Genomic DNA, 23,257 nt, shown 5'->3' on the forward strand with positions numbered 1-23,257 from the left:
CATTAAACAGTTAGGACATATATTGTTTTAAGACATTGGTTACCAACTCTAAGACATGTCAACACTCTCTCTTCTTGACCTTGGGTCCCCTATTACCAGCTTTCCTGTCCTCTCCTGCCTTCTAGTCCTTCTTCCTGGGCTGGTATGCCCCAGGAGTCTCATTTTGATTTATGGGCCTGTCTAATCTTTGGTTAAGGGTGAACCTCAGGAGTGACTTCATTATTGAGCTAAAAGGATGTCTGGGGGTCATATTCTCAGGGTTTCTCCAGTCTCTGTCAAGCTAGAATTCTGTTTTTTTTTTTTTTTTAATTAGGATTTTGTTCTACATTTTTCTCCAGTTCTGTCCTGAATGCCTCACTTAAAAAGCACTATTCTTGTCTGTTCTAAGGTGATGGCCATATATAATGATAAGCTTATAAAGAAAAGTCTAGAGCTTTCTGTGAAATGCAGCAGCAAATCTCTAGAGGCTCATGTTCTTATAGCTTCTGTTCCCTCTGGAGCTTCTCCTTCTGTCTGTCCTTCTGCTGGGCTGCACCACATGGAACCAGTTATAAAATTCAACTTCATCTTATAAATTCACAGGAGTCCTACTCACACAAAATTTTTATTGGCGAACAGGTGTGTAGAGGAGGTATAGAAGGGATTTCTATTGCAGCAAAGCAAAACCTTAAAATGAAATGGCTGGGAATGGCGGGCCTCCTTCTTTAAAAATGCTTTTCTACATGGAATATGGAAAATGCAGTTAAGATATGGCTTATGCAAAAAGGCAAAAAGGAGTGCTTGCAGCAATTTGGTAATCATTTAGATCACCTGTAAAAATATTTTCATCCTTTTTCTCATAGCTTGCAGGAAACAAAATTCCAAAAGGATCGCATATTTAAAAGTAAAATATGCCACCATACAAATTTCAGAAGAAACTATGAGAGATTTTGTTTTGCTTTTTGTTGGTAAAAGAGAAAGATTATCTAAAAATCCCAAAGCTGTGAAGACTCAAACTGGTAAGATACAGACATAGATGTTTGGCATATGAAAAACTATATGAAGAAAGCAAAAATACAGGCAAAAATCTGAAGAAAAATTCGTAGGCTAAGGATTTGAATTGACATTTCTCCAAAGAAGGTATAGAAATGGTCAATAATCACATGAAAAGAAGCTCAACCTCATTAGTCATTAGGGAAATGAGAATCAAAACCAAAACTCACTATTATTTCAAAACCACTAAGATGGCTCAAATCAACAGGATGGACAACACAAGTGGTGAGGATGTGGAGAAACTGGAACCCTCATACATTGCTGGTGGACATGTAACATGATCCAATCGCTTTGGAAAACAGTTAGGTACTTGCTCAGAAAGGTAAACATAGAGTTAACATGCAACATAGCAATTCCATTCCTAGGTATATGCATCCAGGACAACTGAAGCACGTTCACATAATAACTTACAAAAGAATTTTCATAGCAGAATTATTTATAAATAGCCAAAATGTGGAGAGAATCCAAAAGTCATGAATTGACAGATAAACTGTGCTATACTCGTAAAATGGAATATTACTCAGCCATTAAAAGGCATCAGGTACTAATACATGGCACAATATGGACAAACCTTGAGAACGTTATGCTAAGTGAAAGAAGCCAAACAGAAATGACCGCATGGTGCATGATTCCATTTACATGAAATACCCAGAACAGACAAACCAACACAGACAGAAAGTAGATTAGCAGTTGCTACGTCTTGGAGGAAAGGAGTAATGAGATGACTACTAATATGTAGGGCGTTTATTTACAGGGTACTGAAAATATCCTGAAGCTAGACAGTGGTGATTGTTGCACAACTCTGTCCATATACTAGAAACCACAGAATTGTGCACATTATAAAAGGCAATGTTATGGCCGGTGAATTATATCTCAATAGAAATATTTGTGACCCCCAAAAGACTAACATTTCAATTAAATATACAGAAACTATAAATCAGAAGGCAAAAACAACCCAATTTTACCATCTCTCTCTCCAGCCAAAGTGAAGGGGGTACATTCTATTAATACATCTTATTTTTTTATCTCTTCATTAACAAGTTCTGTTCTCATTATACAAAACTGGTCTCCATTTCTAATCACACAAAACTAGTCTCCATTTCCTTATGTCAGTTTTCACTATTGTAACTACATAAACAGAGCACTTCCATGGCTTTTATAAAAACCCACCCACTCATACAATCAGACATATCATTTTTGGAAGCTTCTTATGTGCCAGGAACTAGGATACTCTGACCAACACAGCAGACAAGGTCCTGCCTGCATGGGCCTTCTATTTTTGTGGAGCAGTCAGATGATAAACCAGCCAAACAGTATGTAATGTTACCTAACATCAGGAGGGAGACGTATAATTTTGGAGGTGTCCCAAGCTGTGTCTCTCTCATGAAGAGTTCCCTCTTGCCTCTGAACCCAGTGGAAAGTAAACACTTTGAAGGAACTGTGAGGTCAGTAAGTGTGAAAAAAGACATTTCATTTCAGTTTCATTTGGTTGGTTTTACCTGCTACGTTGTCAACATTTTTTTAAACACTCTCCTGCAGCTGACATCAACCACCCCCACAAAAAGCAAAAACAAAACCCGATGCCATGGAGTCGATTCCGACTCACAGCGACCCTGTAGGACACAGTAGGGTCTCCAAGGAGTTCCTCGTCTTAGGACACAAGTAATGGACACAAATAATTCCTGCTTATGAGAATCTGAAAGTTGTTCACTGTGGATGTGTGAAGGACTCAGTAACACTTGCAAAGATTTCCATGTGGGTGTGGTGCTCAAGTGTGAGCATCGGGGGGAATGGACCCCATGTGCACTTTGCATCCTTCTGGAGATTATGACACAGCAAACATTCCCTCCTCATCGTCCTGCATCTTGGAAGAGGACAGAGGGAATTGTTAGGCAGAACCATTTGAAAATGCATGGCAAGAAATTTTATTGAAACATTAAATTCAAAATAAAATCTTCCTATGTTTTTCAACCTTCCCTACCTCATTTCAAAGAGGTAATTGGACTCACAGAGTTAAAGCCCTGAAACTTCGAGACTCTGAAGAGTCTGTTTTAAGAGTCTCAGCTCATTGGAGTAATCACACTGAGTGAACTGGAACCCAGGGGAAGAGTGGGAGTCAGACAGCAGAGACCTACACATTGGGAAGGGGTGAGGCCTGCTTCTTGATAATGCCCTGGGCTAGGTGGCAGCACCTCAAAGGGAAATGCAGGCACACAAGTAGACAAACCACGTTATGGTGTTCCCAGCCCTGCCAAGGTTCTCATGCTCCATCTGGGAATGGAAGCAGCAGAGACAATGATTCTAGAGAGATCACCCACATACGCTGAGGCGATGGGTGTGTTAAAGATCTTCAAACCGTGGTCCTTCTTTGGACCCCGGGGTACCCAGAAAATAAACCAACACCAAACATACCCCTACAAAGAAGTAAGGTTAAAATTTTACCCCAATTTTGTAAGCCGAGAGCTCTGAGTTGGAATTCAGTTTATTTAAAGAAATATCAAGTTTTCTTGCACACATGAATTTGTGCTGATTCACACTTACAATTCATATTATTCATTCATCCATGAAGTCAGCAAACATTTACACTATAACAGCTACATGTGAGACCCTATGGCAGTTGCTCTTGATGATGAAATGACTCAGAGAATTTCCCTCAATGCCTGGTGAGAGAAACAGCCAAGTTAACAGTTGTATCAGTCACGTATTGCTCTGTAACAAATGACCCCAAATTCTCGTGTCTTAAAAGAGCAATAATTTACCAGCTCACAATTTTTCAAGTTGTCAGTTTGGAGCTCTTCTGATCTGGGCCAGCCTCAGTGGCTCACAACACGGCTTCCTCACGTGTCCACAATTTGCTTCCAGGTAGCTGGGAGCCAGTTCATAACATCAAGTCAGTGAAACCGCTAGATCCTCCCTCCATTGGTCTTCCATCATCTAGCAGGCTGGCCTGAGGATGTTCCCATGAGTTCTCAGGGTTTAAGAGCAACAAAAGGGAAGTCTCAATGTAAAGTCTTCCAACTCTCTCATTTTATCAGGTTTTCTACCATCCCAATGTTCAAAACAATAATGTCAGCCCCAACTGAGGGATGGAGAAAGACTCCTGCTGCTAATGAAAGGCGCTCCAGAGTCTCATAGAAGGCATGGGCACAGAGAGAGGATAAATGTGTAGACATTTCTTACATCAACCACAACAGGTAAATGCAATTGTGTTTTATGCTGTGGTAAAGGGTTTTGCAGGTACAATGGAGTAGGGAACAAGAAGTGAACAAATCTACCAGGAGGATATTTAGGGAAGTGATGTCTGAACCAAGTTGAGAATATGATTGGATAGTTAAGGCGTGAAAAAAGGCCCGGGTCCAGGAAGCCCCATGTCTTCTCCAGAGAGAAGTCTGAGGAGACAGGCTGAAGCCACTGAGGCATTTGAAACATTTGTGACCAGATGCAGATCATCTTTTGTTCTACTGTTTTCCAACCACTCGTCCCTATTTATAGTTTGGAGTCATACAAGAGTAGACCCTAGCATTTCCCTGTTGAAACTTTTATTTTCCTCTGAGAAGTCATCACCACCCCAATGTTCTTAATTGCTTCCTCAAATGCTGTCTCCATTTACCACCTCCTTTTCTATATGGGCTCCAGAGTGAAAGCAGAGCCTGAAAGATGCAGAGGTCATGGACTTTCCCCAAGTCAACTCCTAAACCTCCCATTCTGGCTGACCACAAATTCCTGAGTCTTAGCATTTTATGGTGAGCTCAGAAGCCCAATCTGTTCCAATGGGGTCAGTTCTCTTAACCACCATGCTTCACCAGAGAGTAGGCCATCAGATGGGATGGGAGAGAAAATCTTCTAGTCACAGGGAAGAGCCTGTGTGAAGCCTCAGAGGCTAAGGAGACCTGATAGGTGTTCAGAGCGGACATTGTATGACCAGGGCTGGAGAGACATGATTCCAAGAGAGTCAAATGAGAAGTTTTGGAGAAATCAACTGCTGGTCACACTTAACGATTCCATGTACTCTCTCTCTCCCCACCAAGGGATAGGAATGACATGGAGTGCAGAGAAAAGTTGCAATTCCTTTTTTATATCCAAGCCCCCTTTTCCCAGTCTGGGACTGGCAGTATTCAAGCTCCTACTTGAACAGTTTCATATTTTTCTTTTTGCTGTGTTTCTGTTTAAAGTGGGCCCATGGAACTGAGCAATGTCAGGAATGATGTCACACAGGGTTATGGAAGCCATGCCATTCATGCTGATCTCTTTTGGTGAGGATGTCGATCTGAGATCCTGTGGGAGAGCACCTGGAACTACTCTATCACGGAAATTCCGGACTAAACCCGGGTCCCCAAGTCACCAAACGGTCATGCATCATGAAGAACTGGAAAAAGGGATAAAGATCCTTCAGAACATCATTATGATTGGACATCTTCACCCAGAGAGGATGAAACAGTGATACAGAAGGAAGAGGCCTTTCTCTAAGACTCTAGATAAGGGTGAGAGGAAAAATTGTCCCAGACTGATGTGTGTTACGGAACAAAGGGTCTGGTTTCCACCAGAAAAGAGAGCCATGATAGGACAAGGTGAAGGAATTGGGAACGGATAAGGTCATAAGGAGGAGCGTCCTGAGAAAGCATTTCCTGTCATTTGGTGGACAATTAACCAAATTCTTATATCAACAAGAAATGTACGAATAAGTGAGGGATCAAGCTACAGAATTCATTGGGAGTTTGAGAGCTTTCCAGAACAGATTCAGACGAGGCACTCTGCTGTTTAAGATCTGTACCTGGTGGAAAGGAAGGAAGCCAGTGGACAACTAGTGCAGAGAGTATAGGATGGGGAAAAGGGTGGTTAGAGAGAAGCGTACTTTATTATATTTTCTAATGACATGATATTAATGTACTATGTGAAGAATTAAGAAAATATCTCAGGAGGTTCTGGGAGTGAGAAGTTGAAGGAGCCCAGAGCCCACATCATTGAGGGCAGAAGATGGCTTGCAGACTCCTCCCCTAGATTCAGGAACTCCCCTTCTCCTCCTGTGTCTTCTCCCCACATCTCTCGAAGGGCCTAAAAAACCCTCACAGCAAAGAGAGCTATAGGATAGAATTTTTTTTACATTCCTACTTTCTTAACCTGAATTTTGTCTAGGATCTTTAATTTGCCACTCCTTTCAGGGCAGTTTTGTTGCCCTCTCCACTACCATTATTTTGCTGCCCCCCACCACTACTCCAGTGCTGCCCTCCACTGGCCCTATTTCCTTTTGCTTCCTAGGTTTCTAACTGGCCTCTAAAACCCTCTTGAGAGATCCCCTGCTGCAACTTCTGTCACGGAACTTGCACTCCACTCCCAAGACGCTTCCATCTCTTTCTTTCTTAACTCGCCAATCCTACCTTCATACTCAGAAAAATACAGACCCTTATGTTGACATATACAACCCACCCACACACTCAGTTGATGTGGTTGTGTCTTGGCTACTGAGATTTGTACCATCGGACTCTCAAATATGGACATCTCTTTCTGCCTCACACTGAAAGAGTATTTCTCATAATGACCTGGTGAGAGCTTTCTGTTCAGGGAAAGGCAATTTTAAAGGAGAAGCTTTAAATTATACATAAATGTACAAATTTTGCTCCAAGTATAATTCCTTGAATAACAGGTCTTCCCTTAATGGCCACATAAACCAGGGACTCCATCAGCCTGAAACCAGAAGAACTAGGTGGTGTGCAGCTACAGTCAATAACTGCCCTGACAGAGGATACTTGCAAGTTATAAAAATGATGGTACCCTCAAATACAGCCCTTATACTGAAAGAAAAGACCAATATGAATGTCAGAGATACTCTGAAACTTGCTCTTGAACGTAAAGTAATGAAAGAAATGATGAAGTAGAAGAGCTGAAGAGAAGATTTCAAAGGGCGGCTTGAGAAGACAAAGTATGATAATGACATGTGCAAAGACTTGGCGTTAGAAAAACAAAAGGGAAGAACATGCTTGGCATCTCTCAAGCTAAAGGAACTGAAGAAAAAATCCAAGCCTCGACATGCAATAGTGAAGGATTGTACTTGTACGGGCAAAATATTGAACAACACAGGAAGCATCAAAATAAGATGGAAAGAATACACAGGGTCACTGCACACACACACACACACAAAAGCATGGGTCGATGTTCAACCATTTCAGGAGGAAGCATATCATCAAGAACTGATGGTACTGAAGGAAGAAGTCCAAGCTTCACTGAAGGCATTGGCAAAAAACAAGACTCCAAGAACTGACAGGTACCAATTGAGATGTTTCAACAAACAGATGCAGCACTGGCTGAATAATTTAGCCATCCGATTGGAAGAGATCCATGTTTGTGCACATTCCAAAGAAAGTGATTCAACAAAATTCAGAAACTATCAACAATATCATTAATATCAAAACCCAGTACAATTTTGCTGAAGATCATTAAAAAGAAGTTGCAACAGGAATTCAAGTCAGATTCAGAAGAGGATATGGAATGAAGAATATCATTGCTGATGTCTGATGGATCTGGGCTGAAAGCAGAGAATACCAGAATACCAGAAAGATGTTTCCATGTGTTTTATTGACTATGAAATGGCATTATACTGTGTGAATCATAACAAATTATGGGTAACACTTCAAAGAACAGAAATTCCAGAACACTTAAGTTTGCTCATGTGAAACCTGTACATAGACCACGAGGCAGTTCTTCAGAGAGAACAAGGGGTACTATGTGGTTTAAAATCAGGAATAGTTTGTGTCAGGGTTCTATCCTTTCATCACATTTATTCAATCTGTATGCTGAGCAAATAATCCAAAAAGCTGCACGATATGAAGAAGAACGTGGCATTAGGTTTAGAGGAAGATTCATTAACAACCTACGATATGCAGATAACACAAACTTGGTGAAAAGTGAAGAGGACCTGAAGCACTTAGCGGTGAATAAAAAAGACTACAACCTTCAGTATGGGTTGCACCTCAACATAAAGAAAACAAAAATCTTCACAACTGGACCAATAAGCAACATCATGATAAACAGAGAAAAGATTGAAGTTATCAAGGATCTCATTTTATTCAGTTCCCCAGTCCACGCTCATGAAGCAGCAATCAAGGAATCAAATGATGTATTGCAAATCTGCTGCAAAAGAACTCTTTAAGCTGGTGAGAAGCACAGATGTCACTCTGAAGGCTAAGGTGTGCCTGCCACAAGCCATGACGTTTTCAAACACCTCATACGCATGTGAAAGCTGGACAATGAATAAGGGAAACCGAAGAAGAAATGCTGCCTTTGAATTATGGTGTTGGTGAACAATATTGAGTATACCACAGACTGCCAGAAGAACAAACAAGTCTGTCTTGGAAGAAGTACAGCCAGAATATTCCTTACAAGCACAGATGGTGAGTGTTTGTCTCACACACTTTGGACATGTTATCAGGGGAGACCAGGCCCTGGAGAAGAACATTATGCTTGGTAAAGTAGAAAGTGAAAAAGAGGAAGACCCTCAGTGAGATGGATTGACACAGTGGCTGCAACAATGGGCTCTAGCATAATAACAAGTGTGAGGATGGCACAAGACTGGCCAGTGTTTTGTTCTGCTGTATATAGGGTCACTATAAATTAGAACTGACCTGATGACACCTAACAACAACAATACGCTGTTCAGCTCACTGCCTGTCTCTTAGTTTGCTGTACTGTGGTGGTTTGGATGTTGCTATGATGCTGGAAGCTAGGCCACCAGTATTTTAAATACCAACAGGGTTATCCATGGTGGACAGGTTTCAGTGGAGCTTCAAGACTAAGACACACTAGGAAGAAAGACCTGGAGATTTACTTCTGAAAATTGGACAATTAAACCCTTACAGATCACAAGAGAATACTATCCAATTCACTTGCTTTGGACATGTCATCAGGAGAGATTAATCAGTCCTAGAGGAAAATATCATGGTTGGTGAAGAAGAAGGCCAACAAGGCTGTAGGAGACCCTTGGTGACATGGACTGGCACATTAGCCATAATGATGGAATCTAAATTGCTGGCACTTGTGAGGATGACACAGGACCTGGCAACCTTTAGTTCTGTGGTACCTAAGTTCACCATTAGTCGGAGTCACCTCAATGGCAGCTAGCAAAAAATTACTGTTTGAGAGGAGAACTGAGATATGAACTTGATACAATATACCAAATGTTAAAATGTTCAAAGATCTCATGTTTACTATGAAAGAATAGGAATTGAAAATACAACTTTCAAATAGCTAGAAGGAAAAGGAAAGTAAGAGAAATTTTATCATTCCAATAAAAAAATAAACAGGAAAGGCAGAATAAAAAAAAAAAAAAGAACAGTGAATATGAAGTATAATACGGGAATTATGTCTAAATGTATGAGTAATAGCAAGAAAAAGGGATTAATACCTAAGGAAAAAACATGTACACTCAGCTTAGACTTGCAAATCCAGCCATATCTTATTTATAAAACAAAATCAAAACATAATGACAGAAACTTTTAAATGATGTAAATGAAGAAATTTCTACTTTTTAAAAAAAAAAATTTTTTTTTTTAATGACTACAGGAATAACCCTCTGCCAGATACTGCTGATACAGAAAGGATTAAGAAAAGATTCCTTGCAGTCTGGTGAGAGAAACAGCCCAGTTAACAGATCAGTTATCAATTGCTCTATAACAAATGACCCAAAAATGAAGTGCCTTAAAAGAACAAGCAGTTACTTCGCTCACAGTTTTGCAGGTTGGCAGTTTGGGGTTCTTCTGGTCTGGGGCAGACTCAGCCGCTCTCGGATGGGCTCCCTCATGTATCTGGAATCAGCCACCATGTCAGCTGGCGGGCAGAGGGTGTGAAATCTTCTCAGCTGGATTCTCTCTCTAATGGTCTCTTGTCATTTATTAGGGTGGCCTGGGCTGTTCCCATGGATTCTCAGTGTTTGAAGAGCAGCAAGAGGGCAAGGAGGAGCCCTGGTGGTGCAGTGGTTAAGGGCTCAGCTGCTGAAGGAAAGGTAATCAGTTCGTACTCACCAGCTGCTCTGTGGAAGAAAGACATGGCACTCTCCTCCTGTAAAGATGACAGCCTTGGAAATCCTATGGGGCAGTTCTACTCTGTCTTTCAGGGTCACTATGAGTTAGAATATACTTGAGAGTGATGGGTTTGGTTTTTGGTAAGAGAGCAAGCCACGATGTGTCTAATTATATCTGGTCTCTGCTTCTATTAGTCTTTGTACTGTCCCAAAGGCCAAAGCAATCATAGATCAGTCCAAATTCAAGGAGTGGAGGAAGAATCTTGCTCTTGAGAAAGGGAGCTGTAAGTCATATAATATGTATGGATACATACATATTAGAACATGTGGCCATTTTTGCTATCCATCACAACATGTAAATGCAATCAAGTTTGTCCCTAGTTGTGGCAGAAGCATTTCTTAAATACAATAGAGTACGCAGCAGGGTGGGAAATTCTACCAGGTGTAGGGTTGGAAAGGCTTCCACCACGAAGTGATGTTTGACCTAAATTTTGAAACACGAGTGGATGGTTAGGAGATTTTCTTTTTTATATATTTCCAACCACTTGCCCACATTCTACCATCTGTCGTCACACAAAACGAGCCCTCTGCTCCCATGTTGACATCTTTCATTTTCCTTCAAATCCTCAGGCTCTCCTCTACCTACCAAGCACAACTTCCCAAACCCTGCCTTAAAATGTTTCAACAATTTGCTTCTTCCTTTCCTAATTGCCCCCTGGACAAAAAAGGAGATCAAGCAGAGGACAGTGGACCTTTCCCGAGGGCTCTCCTAAGCCTCCCAAGCAGGTTTACCATAGACGTCCGGAGTCTCAGTGCTTTTCTGTGATGATGTAATCCTACCCTTTTTAGTGGCTCCAAGGGAGAAGCATGTGGACAGGCCAAGAGGCTTCACAGGGTTTAGAGTCAGGAGGTCAAGAGAGAGTGGCCTAGACACCACCACTGAGTGATGGTACCTCCAGGCAACAGACCAAAAACTCCATTCTGCACAGATGGCTACGAAGGGTGAGTCTTTTGGAAGAGTCTTCTGTTATTTAATCAATAGATATATATTGAGTATCTCCTATGGGTGGGGCTCTGTCTCACTTTCTGGGACTGCCAAAAATAAGGCAGATACCATCTTTGTCCCCAAGTTATTTACAACCCATTTGGAAGACAAAAATTGGAAAATGAGCACCTCCTATGACTCAGTGCTATGATGGAGGATTACTAGGTGCTCTGAATACATAAAGCAGGAGCACAGACTGGGTACCTTGGAGGAGGAACCAGTCAACAGGAAGGGAGAGAACGTCTACTAGTCAGAGGGAACAGCCTGTGTGAAGCCTAAGTGGCAAAGGAGGCCTGAGAGGTGTTCAGAGTGGACATTGTGTTTCTAGAGCTGGAGAGATTTGATTCAGGCCAGAGAAGAGGTTTGGGAGAAACAGCAACTCATTATACTCTTCTATTCCCTCAACTCACAGTTTCCTTCCTCTTGGATATTGACTTCTTTAAGTGAACATTGCAATTCATTTTTAAGATATAATTTCCCTCCTCCCAGCCTCCTAGCCTCTCCCACAACAGTTGCCATATTTTTTCCTAGTGCGCTGTTTAGATTCAAACTGGGCCCTCGGAACTGAGCGATGTCAGCGATGATGTCACACAAGGGTTACTGGAAGCCTTGGTGCTCACTCAGATCCTAACTGCTCTTTGGAGAGGTTGTGGCTCTGAGGTCTCCTGTGGGAGAGCGACTTTGGATACCAAATTACAAACGGTTCTGCCTAAATCAAGGTCCCCAACTTGTGAGAATTTGGGACATCATCTCTACGTGGGAGGAGGAGAAACATCTTGCCGGTGACCATCCTTCGTGGTTCATCTTCACCCAGCCAGAATGGAGCGGCAATACATGAGGAAGAGGCCTTTCTCTAAGGCCCGAGGTAAGGGTGGGAGAAAAATTCAGTCTGTGCGATGGGTGCTGGGCAGCAAGGGGTTTGATTCACCCCGGAAACAAGGACCACAAGGGATCACCGAGGCTTTCACCTGAAAAAACTTCCTGTCAATTAGTAAACAGTAAGAAATTATACTGTGAATAAATAAACGAAGGAATAACTATGTGAGCGAAGTATAGAATTCTACTGTCATCTGAGGGGCTTTCCGTAACAGTAGCAGACAAGTCAGATTTGTGAACTCTCCTGCTTTGTTAGCGGAAAGAACGCAGGTGGGCAAGTGGGGCAGTGGGTATAGAACCAGGTAGAAGGGTGGTTACAGAGATTTGTGCTTAATTTTTTCATGAGACTGAATTAATATATCACACGAATTAAAAAAATATATCAAATTTATCAGGAGGTTTTGGGAGTGGGTGGTGTGATGGAGCACAGTACGACACGTTCGTTCAGAGTTCCCAGTCAATGTAAGCTGCCACAGTCCTCAGCCTGGACTCAGGCAGAAGACGGTCCAGGAAGGCCCTGCCCCTCTAGCTCTAGGGATTTCTCTTCTCCTTCAAGGTCTCCTGACCATCTTTACCTAAGGGTTTAACAATTCTTCTACGTAAAGACACCTATAGTATAGATCATTTTTTTTTCTCCTGTAATTGCAAAGTTTAATTTTTTTAATTGTGTTGAAAATATACATAAAACATAACTGAATAATTTCTAATGTATGAGTCAGTGATACTCATTACGTTCTTCAAGTCATGTAACCATTCTCAATATCCTTCTCCAAACTTTTCTACAACCATTAACATAACCTCAATGCCCCAGTGGAAAAACTTCCCCTTCCCCCTGCCCACAACTGGCAACGACCAATAATCTTTGCTTTCTATATATTTGCTTATTTCATGTAAGTCAGATCGTACAGTATTTGCCCTATACTTAGGGCAAATACTAACTTATTCCATTTAGCATGATGTTTTCCAAGTCTAGCAGGAAAGAATTTTAAAATTCCAACTATAGCTAACCTCAGTTTCTGCTATCATTCTTAGTTATCCATTCTTTCTCCGACTAGTCTGCCCCCGCCTTGTCTTCTTTGTTGCTGCCCCATTCTGCCTTTCAGTGGCTAAGCCCTGCTTTCTGCTCCCTCCTTGATCTCTGTATCCTTCTAACCAACTGCTGGCATGTTCCCTCTCTGAATCTTGTCTCTCTCTAAAGCTTTCCCTCCATCCAACGCACCCGACCTAGCTCCATCTCTTTCTGCATCCTGAACTCTGCAGTCCTTCCCACAGATTCAGAAACATACACAGACCTTTAGGTTGACACAGACAACCCACTGAGACATACACAGCGGAGAAGGCTGTGTGTTCTCCATCTGAAGTTCTCGCATCAAGGTTCTCAGATACGGCCATCTCTTTCTGCCTCACTTCATCTACTAAGGACTGGGCTTCTACTCTGAGAAAAACAATTTTCATCTTTTACTGTGGCTGGGTTAAGAAGGGTGCAAGGAAGAGCTATACATGTAAGAATCATAACTAAATATACACATTCTTCTGTTTTACGTATAACTCTATAAAAAGCCTTTCAGTAAAAAGAGGATGAAAAGAGGTGACCATTGCTCTGGAGTGTTTACCCTCCAAATTTACTAAGAATATCACCCACATACAAAACATCAAGTCACACATTTATTATGAAGCTTCATGGGAATGAGGTCATTTCTAAGTTCCAAACGAACAAATTCATTGGAATTCAATAAATGTGGAATTAAAGAAAAATAACTTCTTAAAAAATGAACTACCATAAACAGTGCCACTTTACAATGGAGACTTTGTCTTCCACAGCAGTGCCCCCAAAGGGTGGTGGGTCTCTGGGGAAGAAGAAAGAAACCATGGGGTCTGTAGAGGTGGAGGATGTGGTGATGGAAAGGCCTCCAGGGGTCCCTATGACCAAAGCTTTGGGGTCACAGGTGAGAATAAGGGCCCTGAAAGCTCAAGTAAATTAACTCTCTATTCTCAGAGGTCTCTATCCAAGAGGAAAATGCCCAAGAGTCAACAACATCCCAAGAAAAAAGTCAAAGCTCCAGGCACAGGAAGATTCCAAAACAATCTGAGAACTCTTCTCCTTTATCTTCCACCGAGCAGACCTCTCATTCCTCCAGTTACGGGGCTGCCCCAGGAAAGCGATGGGTCAGGTGCGCATATTTCACCAAGGTGCGCACGGTCAAGGGGGTAGCGGTCGCCTGGCAGACCAAAACCTCCTTTGCACCCGTGGGCAAGATGCCCCAGGTCTTTGAGGCCGAGCTCTCTGAGGAGAGCACCATCGGCTCTGCCCCCAGTCTGGCCAACACTAAGTCCCTGGTCAGCAACCTGGAGCCCTGGCAGGAGGGGCCTCAGACCTGTACCCAGAAGCCCACTGATCAAGGGGAGGAGCATGGGGAGAGACCCCGCCCAACCACCCCGGAGTGGCTGGTGACCCGTGAGTGCGGCTTCCGCTGCGTGGCCTGCTGCCGTGTGTTCGAGTCCCGTGACGCCCTCGTGGCCCACGCGGAGCATGGTGTGACTCAGGGCTTCAGCTGCCGGGTCTTCTTTGAAGAGCTGCTGGAGAGGCGGCTGCCACGCTCAGTCCAGCGAAGGCCCAGACGCTGCCACCAGCTGGCCAGGCGTTGCCTGATGGCCGCCAAGAAGAGGGAGGTGAGGGAGAAGACAGCAGTCTGCAGGCGCCTCGAGGAACAGCTGGAGAAGCAGAGAGAAGAACTGAAGAGGCTGAGGCACCAGCTGGACAGGCTGCAGAGGCAGGAGACCAGGCTGCAGAAGGCGCAGGCGCACCACCGAGGCCAGAGGGGAAAGCGCCTGAAGACGTGCTAGAACCCCGGGACTAGGAGGAGCAGGGCCTTTGGGCTGGAAACGTGGGCCCTTCAGGAGAGACCTCCATTCAGGTTTGTTTAACCCAGCTCCCCTGGAAGATCATACCCTCCTTCCACTGTGACCCCAACCCTCCCAACCCAAGCGCACAGAGAACTCCAGCCCTAAGGGGGATCTGGATGGAAGAAGCCCCAGATACCTGACCGCAGACACCAGGTCCCCTCAGAGGCTCCCCTGGCCCAGGAGAGGACAGGACAGGCCTCATCTGGATGGTGAGATCTTGGGACCCTAAGGATGAGCGCAGCATAAATAGGGAAAGGGAAAGGGGATTTCAGTGGGACCTGGGAGGATTGGGGGGGGCCCTGCTGAGGCGTGATAGTGAAGGGGGTGTCACTGAGTTCTTTGGAGGAGAAGGAATCAGAGAGATGGCAGGCTGTTGGGAAACATGTCTGCAGGTGAGCAGTGGACATAAAGCCCTAAACAAACAACTCTGGGTCCCTTCCCAGCAGTATAGAGGCAGAGAAAGAGGCAGGGCTTGGTAGGAGGAGAGGAGGGCAGGTTGAAGGAAAATGAACTCACCCAAGCCATGTCTTCTGGTCTCCTAGGGTGAATTTGGGTTTATGATTGGGATGCATCCTTTTTGCCACATTAGGGGAATGTAAGTGGGAGGTGGTGTAGAAAAATCCCCCTGGGTGTTAACCATTTCTGGATAAGAGTTGATCCAGGGCTTGCAGGATATTTCCTGTAGAGCATGTCCTAGGGGAAGGGGTAGAGCTTTGGAACTTTTTCTTCTCCTAAATCAAGCTGTACATTCCGGTTCTTGACATGTCAAACAAACTTGCTAATTTTTTTTTGTTTTCCTGTGGTCAAATCTGACCTGTCGCGAGGTCAAAGAACTGGAAGAAAAAGGCCCTCTGAGGTGAAAGAACCAAAGGAGAGGAAAGGCTTCAAACCCAGGGAGAACAGCGAGAACACAGGTGATCAGAGGTAATGGTGGGAAGGGGCAGATTCAGGCCCAGACTCAACAGTGGACAACAAAGCCCCAGTCTCAGTCGCGACATCAAATCCCAAGTCTGGGGAAGCCCTGGACATGACAGGGGTGTATCCATCTCTCTAGGAAATGAGACCACAAGTATCACAGGGAACCCCCCAGGGGCAGAGGAATGGAGGGCAGGGCCTCTAGGATGGGCACCTCCGTCCACAGTCTGTCCTGTGTGTATTCCTCAGAGTGACAGAGACAGCTCCTGTGAGGGAGAGGGTCACAGGCAGAGAAGAACCAAGGTGTTCAGACCAGGTAAATTCTGCAGTCTCCTAAGGATCCAAACCGAAAAATCAGAGATTCTCAGAGGTATCAGGGTGGGAGGGGTTGGTATTCCCAGGCTGGGGAGAGGCTGGCTGGGGAGGTGCTGGTTTCTGAAATCTTTTCATCAACATCTTTCTTCTTAAAAGCTACCTTCCCAGTTGATGTCCTCTATGATCTAGGCTCAGACCTGAATGGGGCCTAGAATGCACAAAGGTGGGTTATCCAGTGGGGCTACACAGGGAGGAGGTGGAAGCAGCATATCCAGGAAAGAGAATCTTCTAGAGGCGCATGAGTTACCTAGTGAATCGCACATGGCGTCCAGCCTTCTACATTTAGCTGTAGACGTGTGCTTGCAAGATGTGTTTGAGGGGTAACTCTACTGACTTCCCAAAATTATTTTTGGTCATTTCCAGTTATAGAGACCAGAAGAACTCACTGGCTCCAAGAACAACAAGAAATCCACTGGATCTTATTATTACTTTCTGCGGTGTGCTCTCCTGCCAGTGATTCAAATCTTTTGTCTGTCATTCTGGAGAATTTTCACCTATTTTAAATATTTAACAAAACACGTTAAAATATACATGTATCTATGATGTTTATGAATTTCCAAAGCTCTGAAATTGTTTTTTTATCACATTTGCAAGATCACAGATTTGTGTGGCAAAAAAATTTATGTCAGGGTCCCACCCTCCTATGTAATTTGGTCCTGCTCCCCCAGGGTATCCAATGTTAATAGACACACGTGTATCCTTCCCTACACCTCTCTGCAGGGACACATATACACAGTCACAGGTACACAAGTACATCTGCTGGGGTGTTGGCTTTTATGAAAGCCTGGTCACACTCCACCCACATTGCTCTCGCCCCTTATTTCACTTGATATTCTACCTTGATTCTCTGTAAGTCATTAGATATGGCACTGACACTATATTTTTTGATCTTTTAACTTACATGAATAATTTAAATAGATGATCTCAATTCAGTACACTTTATCTGTACTTCTACATGTTCTTGTCAGAAGCTATCAAGTCAGTTCTGACTCACAGTGGCCCTTTGTACCACAGAACAAAACACCACCTGGTCACGGGCAATCCTAATAATCGTTGCTATATTTGAGCACACTGTTGCAGCCACTGTATCAATCTCATTGAGGGTCTTCCTCTGTTTCACTGGACCTCTGCTTTACCAAGCATGATGTCCTTTTCCAGGGACTGGTCCCTCCCTCTTGATAACATGGCCAAAGCCATCCTTGCTTCTAAGGAATATTCTGGCTTTCTCCCTTTAAGACAGATTTGTTCGTCCATACATAACACTACTAAAATGTAAACATTATCATCCATGCTTTTTAAGTCCACTCTTCCTGCGTGTTCTACCTCTCCTCCCCCTGTTCTTTCCCGCAAGTGGATCCAAGATAATTCAGGTTAACAATGTGGTAAGTAGTCTCTCTTATCCTTGCTTAAACAAGCACACGGACTTATACACACTCATAAACATAAACAGGTATTCAAGCATATTCAAACAATTGATATTGTTTAACCCAGATGTGCTCATTTTATATACACTTCTCTGCATGCACCTAGAGTTTTTCAGTAATAAATAATACTTCACAGATATTTTTCCCACTCAACTACTACAACTCATTTATTGATGATGTAGCTTTACCATAAGTTATCTATCATTCAACTATCAATGTACAGTCAATGTTTGGTCAACACTAATAATAACTATCCGTTGTGTACTACAGGATCTGTTTCTGTGGAATAGACTCCATAGAGTGAGATTTCCAGCTCAAAGTATGTTTTAAAAGTACAGAGCCATGGCCGTGTCTTTCCCCTATAGGCTGTCCTAAAGCACCTTTCCAGCCATGTCTCAGGGTATCCTTCTCCCCACAGCCCAGCCAGCCATAGATGGTGTTGATTTTTAAATTGTGCCAGTTTCACTGGGACTTTGATATTTTCTTAACTACCAGTGTTTTTGAGCAACTTGGACTATGTTTATTGGGCATGTGGATTTGCTGTGAACGATCTTTTTGAATTCACTGCTCATTTTTCAAGTGCTTAACTTTTATCCTTCTGTGTAAAATGGAAATTGTTATTAAGTCTTATCATCTCCATTTCACATGATTTTCCAAATCTATCATTTGTGTATCACATTTTCTCAAGCTTTCTCCCCCAGAACGATCACTTGAGTCAGCACCGTTTATTAAATAAATATAATTTTCTCAAAATACCGCCTTTGTATCAATGGTTATCGTGACTTCTTAGCAGATTTTGTTTCATTGGTCAACTTGTCAGTTTCTATGCTGTGTAATATCAATTTTTTCTGTTACCTGAGGAGGTAGACACCTGTCAGTATCCTGCTTTTTCATGTTTTTCTTCTCTATACCTTTTAAAGCAGCCGTGGTGTTGCAGTGATTAAGTGCTCATCTGCTAATGCAAAGAAGGTTTGGCAGGTCGAACCCACCAGGGGGCACTGAGGGGAAAGACCTATTGTTCTCCTCCCATAATGATCACAGCCTAGAAAACCCTATGGGGCAGTGAAATGGGATCACTATGAGTCAGAAATGGACTCCAAGTCTCCTAACACCAGCAACATCCTCTGCTATCTACTGTACTATTTGTAGCATACGATTACTGTATACAATTCAAAAACAACTATCTTAATATTCTGACTGGAAATACATTCCACTTATATATTAGTTTTAGGGACCTCCATTTGATTGACAAGACTTCTCATTTGAAAATATGGCATATTTTTTGCATATATTCAGGTTTCATTTTATGTATTTTAGTACATTAGTTTTCGTCATAGAAGTCCTTTGCTGCTCTGGTCAAAACAATGTTTTCCTAAATATTTTACAGTTTTGAACACAGTTTGATCCAGTCAAGTAGTAGGGGAAAGAGAACGGTCTGCCCTTCTCACCCTTGCCAATTTGAGACCCTCGTGTCTATACTGGAGACAAACCATTGATTTTGATGTATTTGTCTTTTATTCAGGTATGCAATTATATCATCATTATTTGAAAAATCTCTTATTATACTTATACTAGTTATTTAAATTTTCTAGTTTATTCCTTCACCTTAAAACTATGTTGAGTGATACAAAAATTTTTGTCTAGTTCCAAATTTATCAGAATGAGTTGAATATTAATTTTCCATTTATCTCACACCTGCTAAGTTTGGGGAAATCTATTATGCCCCAATAGATAACTACTACTCTGACCTGCTGACCATTATTGGAATCACACACAACTTGTTTCTGACGGTTAAGTACTTCCACCTGGCCTCTGTGGAGCTGGGATCCCATGATTTGCATTGCTACTAGGCAGCCCAGCTCCCACTAACAACCTGAGCCTATAGACGATTGTTGCTGTTAGTTGTCAGCAAGTCATTTCTGACTCATGACCACCCCATGTGGGCATAGTAGAACTAACTGTTCAATAGTGTTTTTAAGGCTTTCATCCTTTAGTAGCAGATGGCCAGGACTGTCTTCCAAGGACCCTCTGAGTACGTTCAAACTGCCAAACTGCCAGACTTTCGGATAATAGTCAAGCACTTAACTGTTTGTGGCGCCCAGGGACTCCCTACAAAGTATACATATTGGTAAGCTCTGTGTTGCTGGTGCTCCCCTCATCTCCGCATTCCTTATTCTTTTGATGAAATGGGTATCCTTCAGGACTTCCAAGAAATGGTCTTATAGAAGACTAACTCAGACATGCCCACATATTGGAGGCTTTTAATCCCTCTTCCAACATCTGACACAGCAGGTCTGGCATTTCGATTTCAGAGAATGTGGGCCATTGCCTTTTCTAAGCTTCCAAAAGCAATCCCACAGCATATTAAACCCATTTCCAGAACCCTTGCTACGGCAATAAATCCTTGTCAACAAACTATCCTTGACCCAACTTTATATTAAACGCCCCTTGACTCAGCACCTTCAGCACCCACTCCTCAGCACACCCCTGTCCTGCTCACACAAGGCAGCCAGGTCTTGCAGCTCCTTCAGTGTACAGTCCCTCCCCCCCCAACCACAACAGCACTGCCCCCAGTGGCTATGCTGGTATCTGACAACTAAGTATCTGGACAAATGCATGGGACACTATCTCAGGACTCTGCAAAGGAAAGTGTTGAAGGTGGATGGGGAAGGGGCGGTACCAGAACATAAAGTATGAACATTCCAGAGGCTGAAATTAAATGAGCCCAAATCTCACAGCTGCACACCCGTTGTGGACAGAAATAGCTCCAAGAGAAGCCCTCTCTCATATAAATGGGATAGAAGGTCCGCAAAGGAGAGAGACAGGCAGCTGGGCAGGTGGGCAGACACCTGAAACTCTGGCAGAGGAGAATCCTTCTCTCTGACCAGAGTATGGAAGAAACAAATATTGTAGAGAAAGCTCCATTACATTTTCTCTCTCTCTGCTGTTAACTGACACCTAGTCAATTCTACCTCAAAGGGTGAGACTTTTCAAAAGCTGATTGCCAGGCTTGTCTTCTGAGGTGCTTCTTGACACGTTCAAATTGCCAGCCTTTTGGCTGGTTGTCCAGTGCTTTGGCCCCATAGGCAGAACCAGTCACTGATGTGCACAACAGAATGAGGAGATTAAAGCCCCAGCATTCCCGCCAGTGGGCCAGGAAAGCACTCCTTCTGAACTCAGAGAGAAGAAGAGAAAGAGAGAGAGGAGGCTGTGCAAGAAAGAGATTCTGCAGACTTGCTATGAACTCCTGGTTCACCCCCCAGGTGCGTATCCATTGCCCTGACCCAAAGAAGCATTATCAAATCCTTTAAGAGCCGCACTATGGGTTAGAATGCCATCAAGGTTCCATACTGAGTGGCGCTCACATAGGTTAGACTTTAATACAGCTGCAAAGCCTTCAAAAATTGAACTCACATTTGAACCATAGAATACAGAAGATGGGACAGAACTTGGAGCCTGAACATAACTGGGTCAATTGACTGCTAAAAACAAAAAAATTCTCCATAAAATTTAAGCAGGACTTGTACTCTCAAAATCATAAGAAACAGATTTTAAAATGCTATTCTAATCCAAGAAATAACAGGGACACTTTTTAAATAAATGGAAAGATAATAGGTGCTATTTGCAAATGAAAATTTTACATGTTAAAAGTACAATTGTAGAAATCAAAAATTCAGTTGATATTTTCACAATAGCAGAATGGTGATGACAGAGAAAAAAACTAAATACTTGAAATAAGATCAGTAGAAAATATCCATTCTGCAAACAGAGAGGAAAATATGGAAAAAAAATGGACAGTGCCTCAAGAACTAGACAAAAAGCTTATTTATTGGAACTCCAGAAGAAGTGGACAAAACGTGTGGTGAAGAAAATAGTATTTGAAAAAATACTGGCTGAACACTTTCCAAATGTGGTGAAAGACATAAACTTACAGATTCAAAAAGTTCAGCAAACCACAGCAAGTTAAAGAATTCCATGCCCCAATACCGTATTTGCACAAAAATATTCTGCGGGTTATGGTTTTTTTGCCAACCCAGTGGGCCTTACCCCACATCCCAAGTATATTTGTAAGTACATTACTCTAATTTTTTTTTTCTTTTTTTTAACAGCAGCATGTAAAAAGAAAAAAACAGTATACTGTACTCACAGACACACCCAGGAGGGGAAAAACAGTTGACACACATATATATATATAGAGAACATGGGTTACTTCCATAAAAATACCATACATCATAATCAACTGCAGAATAACAAAGGTCAAGAAAATACTCAGGAAGGAGGTAGAGAGAAAACAACACATTTCACCTGAGAAAAATAATTTGAATGACTCTGTATTCACTATCAGAAGCCATGGAAGCCAAAAAAATAGATTGTGAAACATCATTTTTTCAACCCTGAAAGATGGAAATATTAACCCAGAATTCTATGTATCATGTATCTATGTATCATTACCTTCAGGAGTAAAGCACAAATAATGCCATTCTTAGGGGAAAGAAACCTGAGAGAATTCATCACCACCAGACTTCTAAGTGAAACACTAAAGGAAGTACTTCAGGTGGTAGACTTGGAATTTCAGTTGTATTTATGGAAAGCAGAAAACGTGGAAACTATGTGGTTAATATAATAATATGTGGTTAATACTACGTCAACACTGTAGTTACTGCACAACATGGCGCTGGACAAGGCTCTTTGGAAAGTTTTTCCAGTCTCTTGGAAACGCTTGGAAATACGTCCTGGCAAATCATTATTAGAGAATGGAATTAATTTTGACAATACCTGAGAGATGTCTGCAGTCAAGTCTCGTGAATAAACTGGAAAATAAATTTACTGACTGAAACTAAGGTGTGGTAACAAAACATGAGCCTCAGTTCTCGTGTGGCCATGAGCTGGCTCTGAAGGCCAACCTTCCCCAGAGAGGCACTTCAAGCACATGGGGGGCAACGGCTTCCTGTTGTTATTGCTAGGTGCCATCGAGTGGGTTTCTGCGTCATTGTGGCCCAGTGTAAAAGGAGAACTGCCCCGATAGGGTTTCCTGGTTTGTAATCTTAACGGAAGCAGTTCGCCAGGTCTTTACTCCTTAGAGCCTTTTGGTGGGTTCAAAAAACTAACCTTCGGTTAACAGCCGAGTGCTCAAATTTGGCACCACCTGGGCTCCTTGGAGCAATGGCAGCACCACAGAATTTGGTAGAAACCTTCCCATAGGCCTTCTCTAAGAGGTAACCCCTTGCTTAAGGACCAAGTTTAGGTTTTATATATACTCATTCTACATAAAGTCTAGATAAGAACTACAGTGCTTCCTTGAGCGGACAATATGTATACGCCCTCCATAAACAAAATGTGTCAAGGGCAAAGTTTAATATTAAACCAAGGCATTTCCCGTCAGTCCTTACCTGAGAGGGTCTTCGTGAGAATTTCCTGAGACTCTTGGAAAAGGACTTAGTAGATACTGCTTCTTTTTACCTCTTCGTTCCTGAACAGAAACCTCTGCTAAGAGGTCATGCGTAAAGCTCCAAACGCCTCTTCTTATCCTGAATGTAAGCCGTGTAATAACACCAGGAACTAGGCATTCAGCTGGGTGAAGAAACCCAGGAGTACTTCCTGTCTTCAACACCTTCCAGTTCCAGCGAAATCCTGTTACAAGTCACTAGATCAGCCCAGGAGCTGGAAGACTGAAAT

At 42.7% G+C, this 23,257-nt stretch overlaps 1 protein-coding gene across 2 annotated transcripts; it reads left to right on the plus strand.

Annotated features, from left to right (window-relative positions):
- The first annotated feature begins 8,957 nt into the window (after positions 1-8,957).
- LOC135229196 (protein FAM170B-like) lies at positions 8,958-15,168 on the plus strand. Of its 2 annotated transcripts, XM_064278935.1 has the most exons (3): positions 8,958-10,024; positions 10,892-11,952; positions 13,960-15,168. In XM_064278935.1, the coding sequence occupies exons 2-3, from the start codon at positions 11,907-11,909 to the stop codon at positions 14,805-14,807; spliced, it is 894 nt and encodes a 297-aa protein (XP_064135005.1). In that variant the 5' UTR covers positions 8,958-10,024; positions 10,892-11,906; the 3' UTR covers positions 14,808-15,168. The 2 variants fall into 2 exon arrangements, with proteins under 2 accessions (XP_064135005.1, XP_064135006.1); XM_064278936.1 differs by lacking the exon at positions 8,958-10,024 and having other exon boundaries at positions 10,822-11,952.
- The last annotated feature ends 8,089 nt before the right edge of the window (positions 15,169-23,257 follow it).

This window comes from Loxodonta africana, unplaced genomic scaffold (assembly GCF_030014295.1).
Source record: "Loxodonta africana isolate mLoxAfr1 unplaced genomic scaffold, mLoxAfr1.hap2 scaffold_133, whole genome shotgun sequence".
NCBI classification, from domain to species: domain Eukaryota; kingdom Metazoa; phylum Chordata; class Mammalia; order Proboscidea; family Elephantidae; genus Loxodonta; species Loxodonta africana.

Bases quoted from the DNA above. Each gene is read 5' to 3' on its own strand.
- LOC135229196 (XM_064278935.1), top strand. From the start codon at position 11,907: ATGGAGCGGCAATACATGAGGAAGAGGCCTTTCTCTAAGGCCCGAG. The intron at 11,953-13,959 runs GTAAGGGTGGGA...CTCTATTCTCAG, and splicing joins GCCTTTCTCTAAGGCCCGAG to AGGTCTCTATCCAAGAGGAA.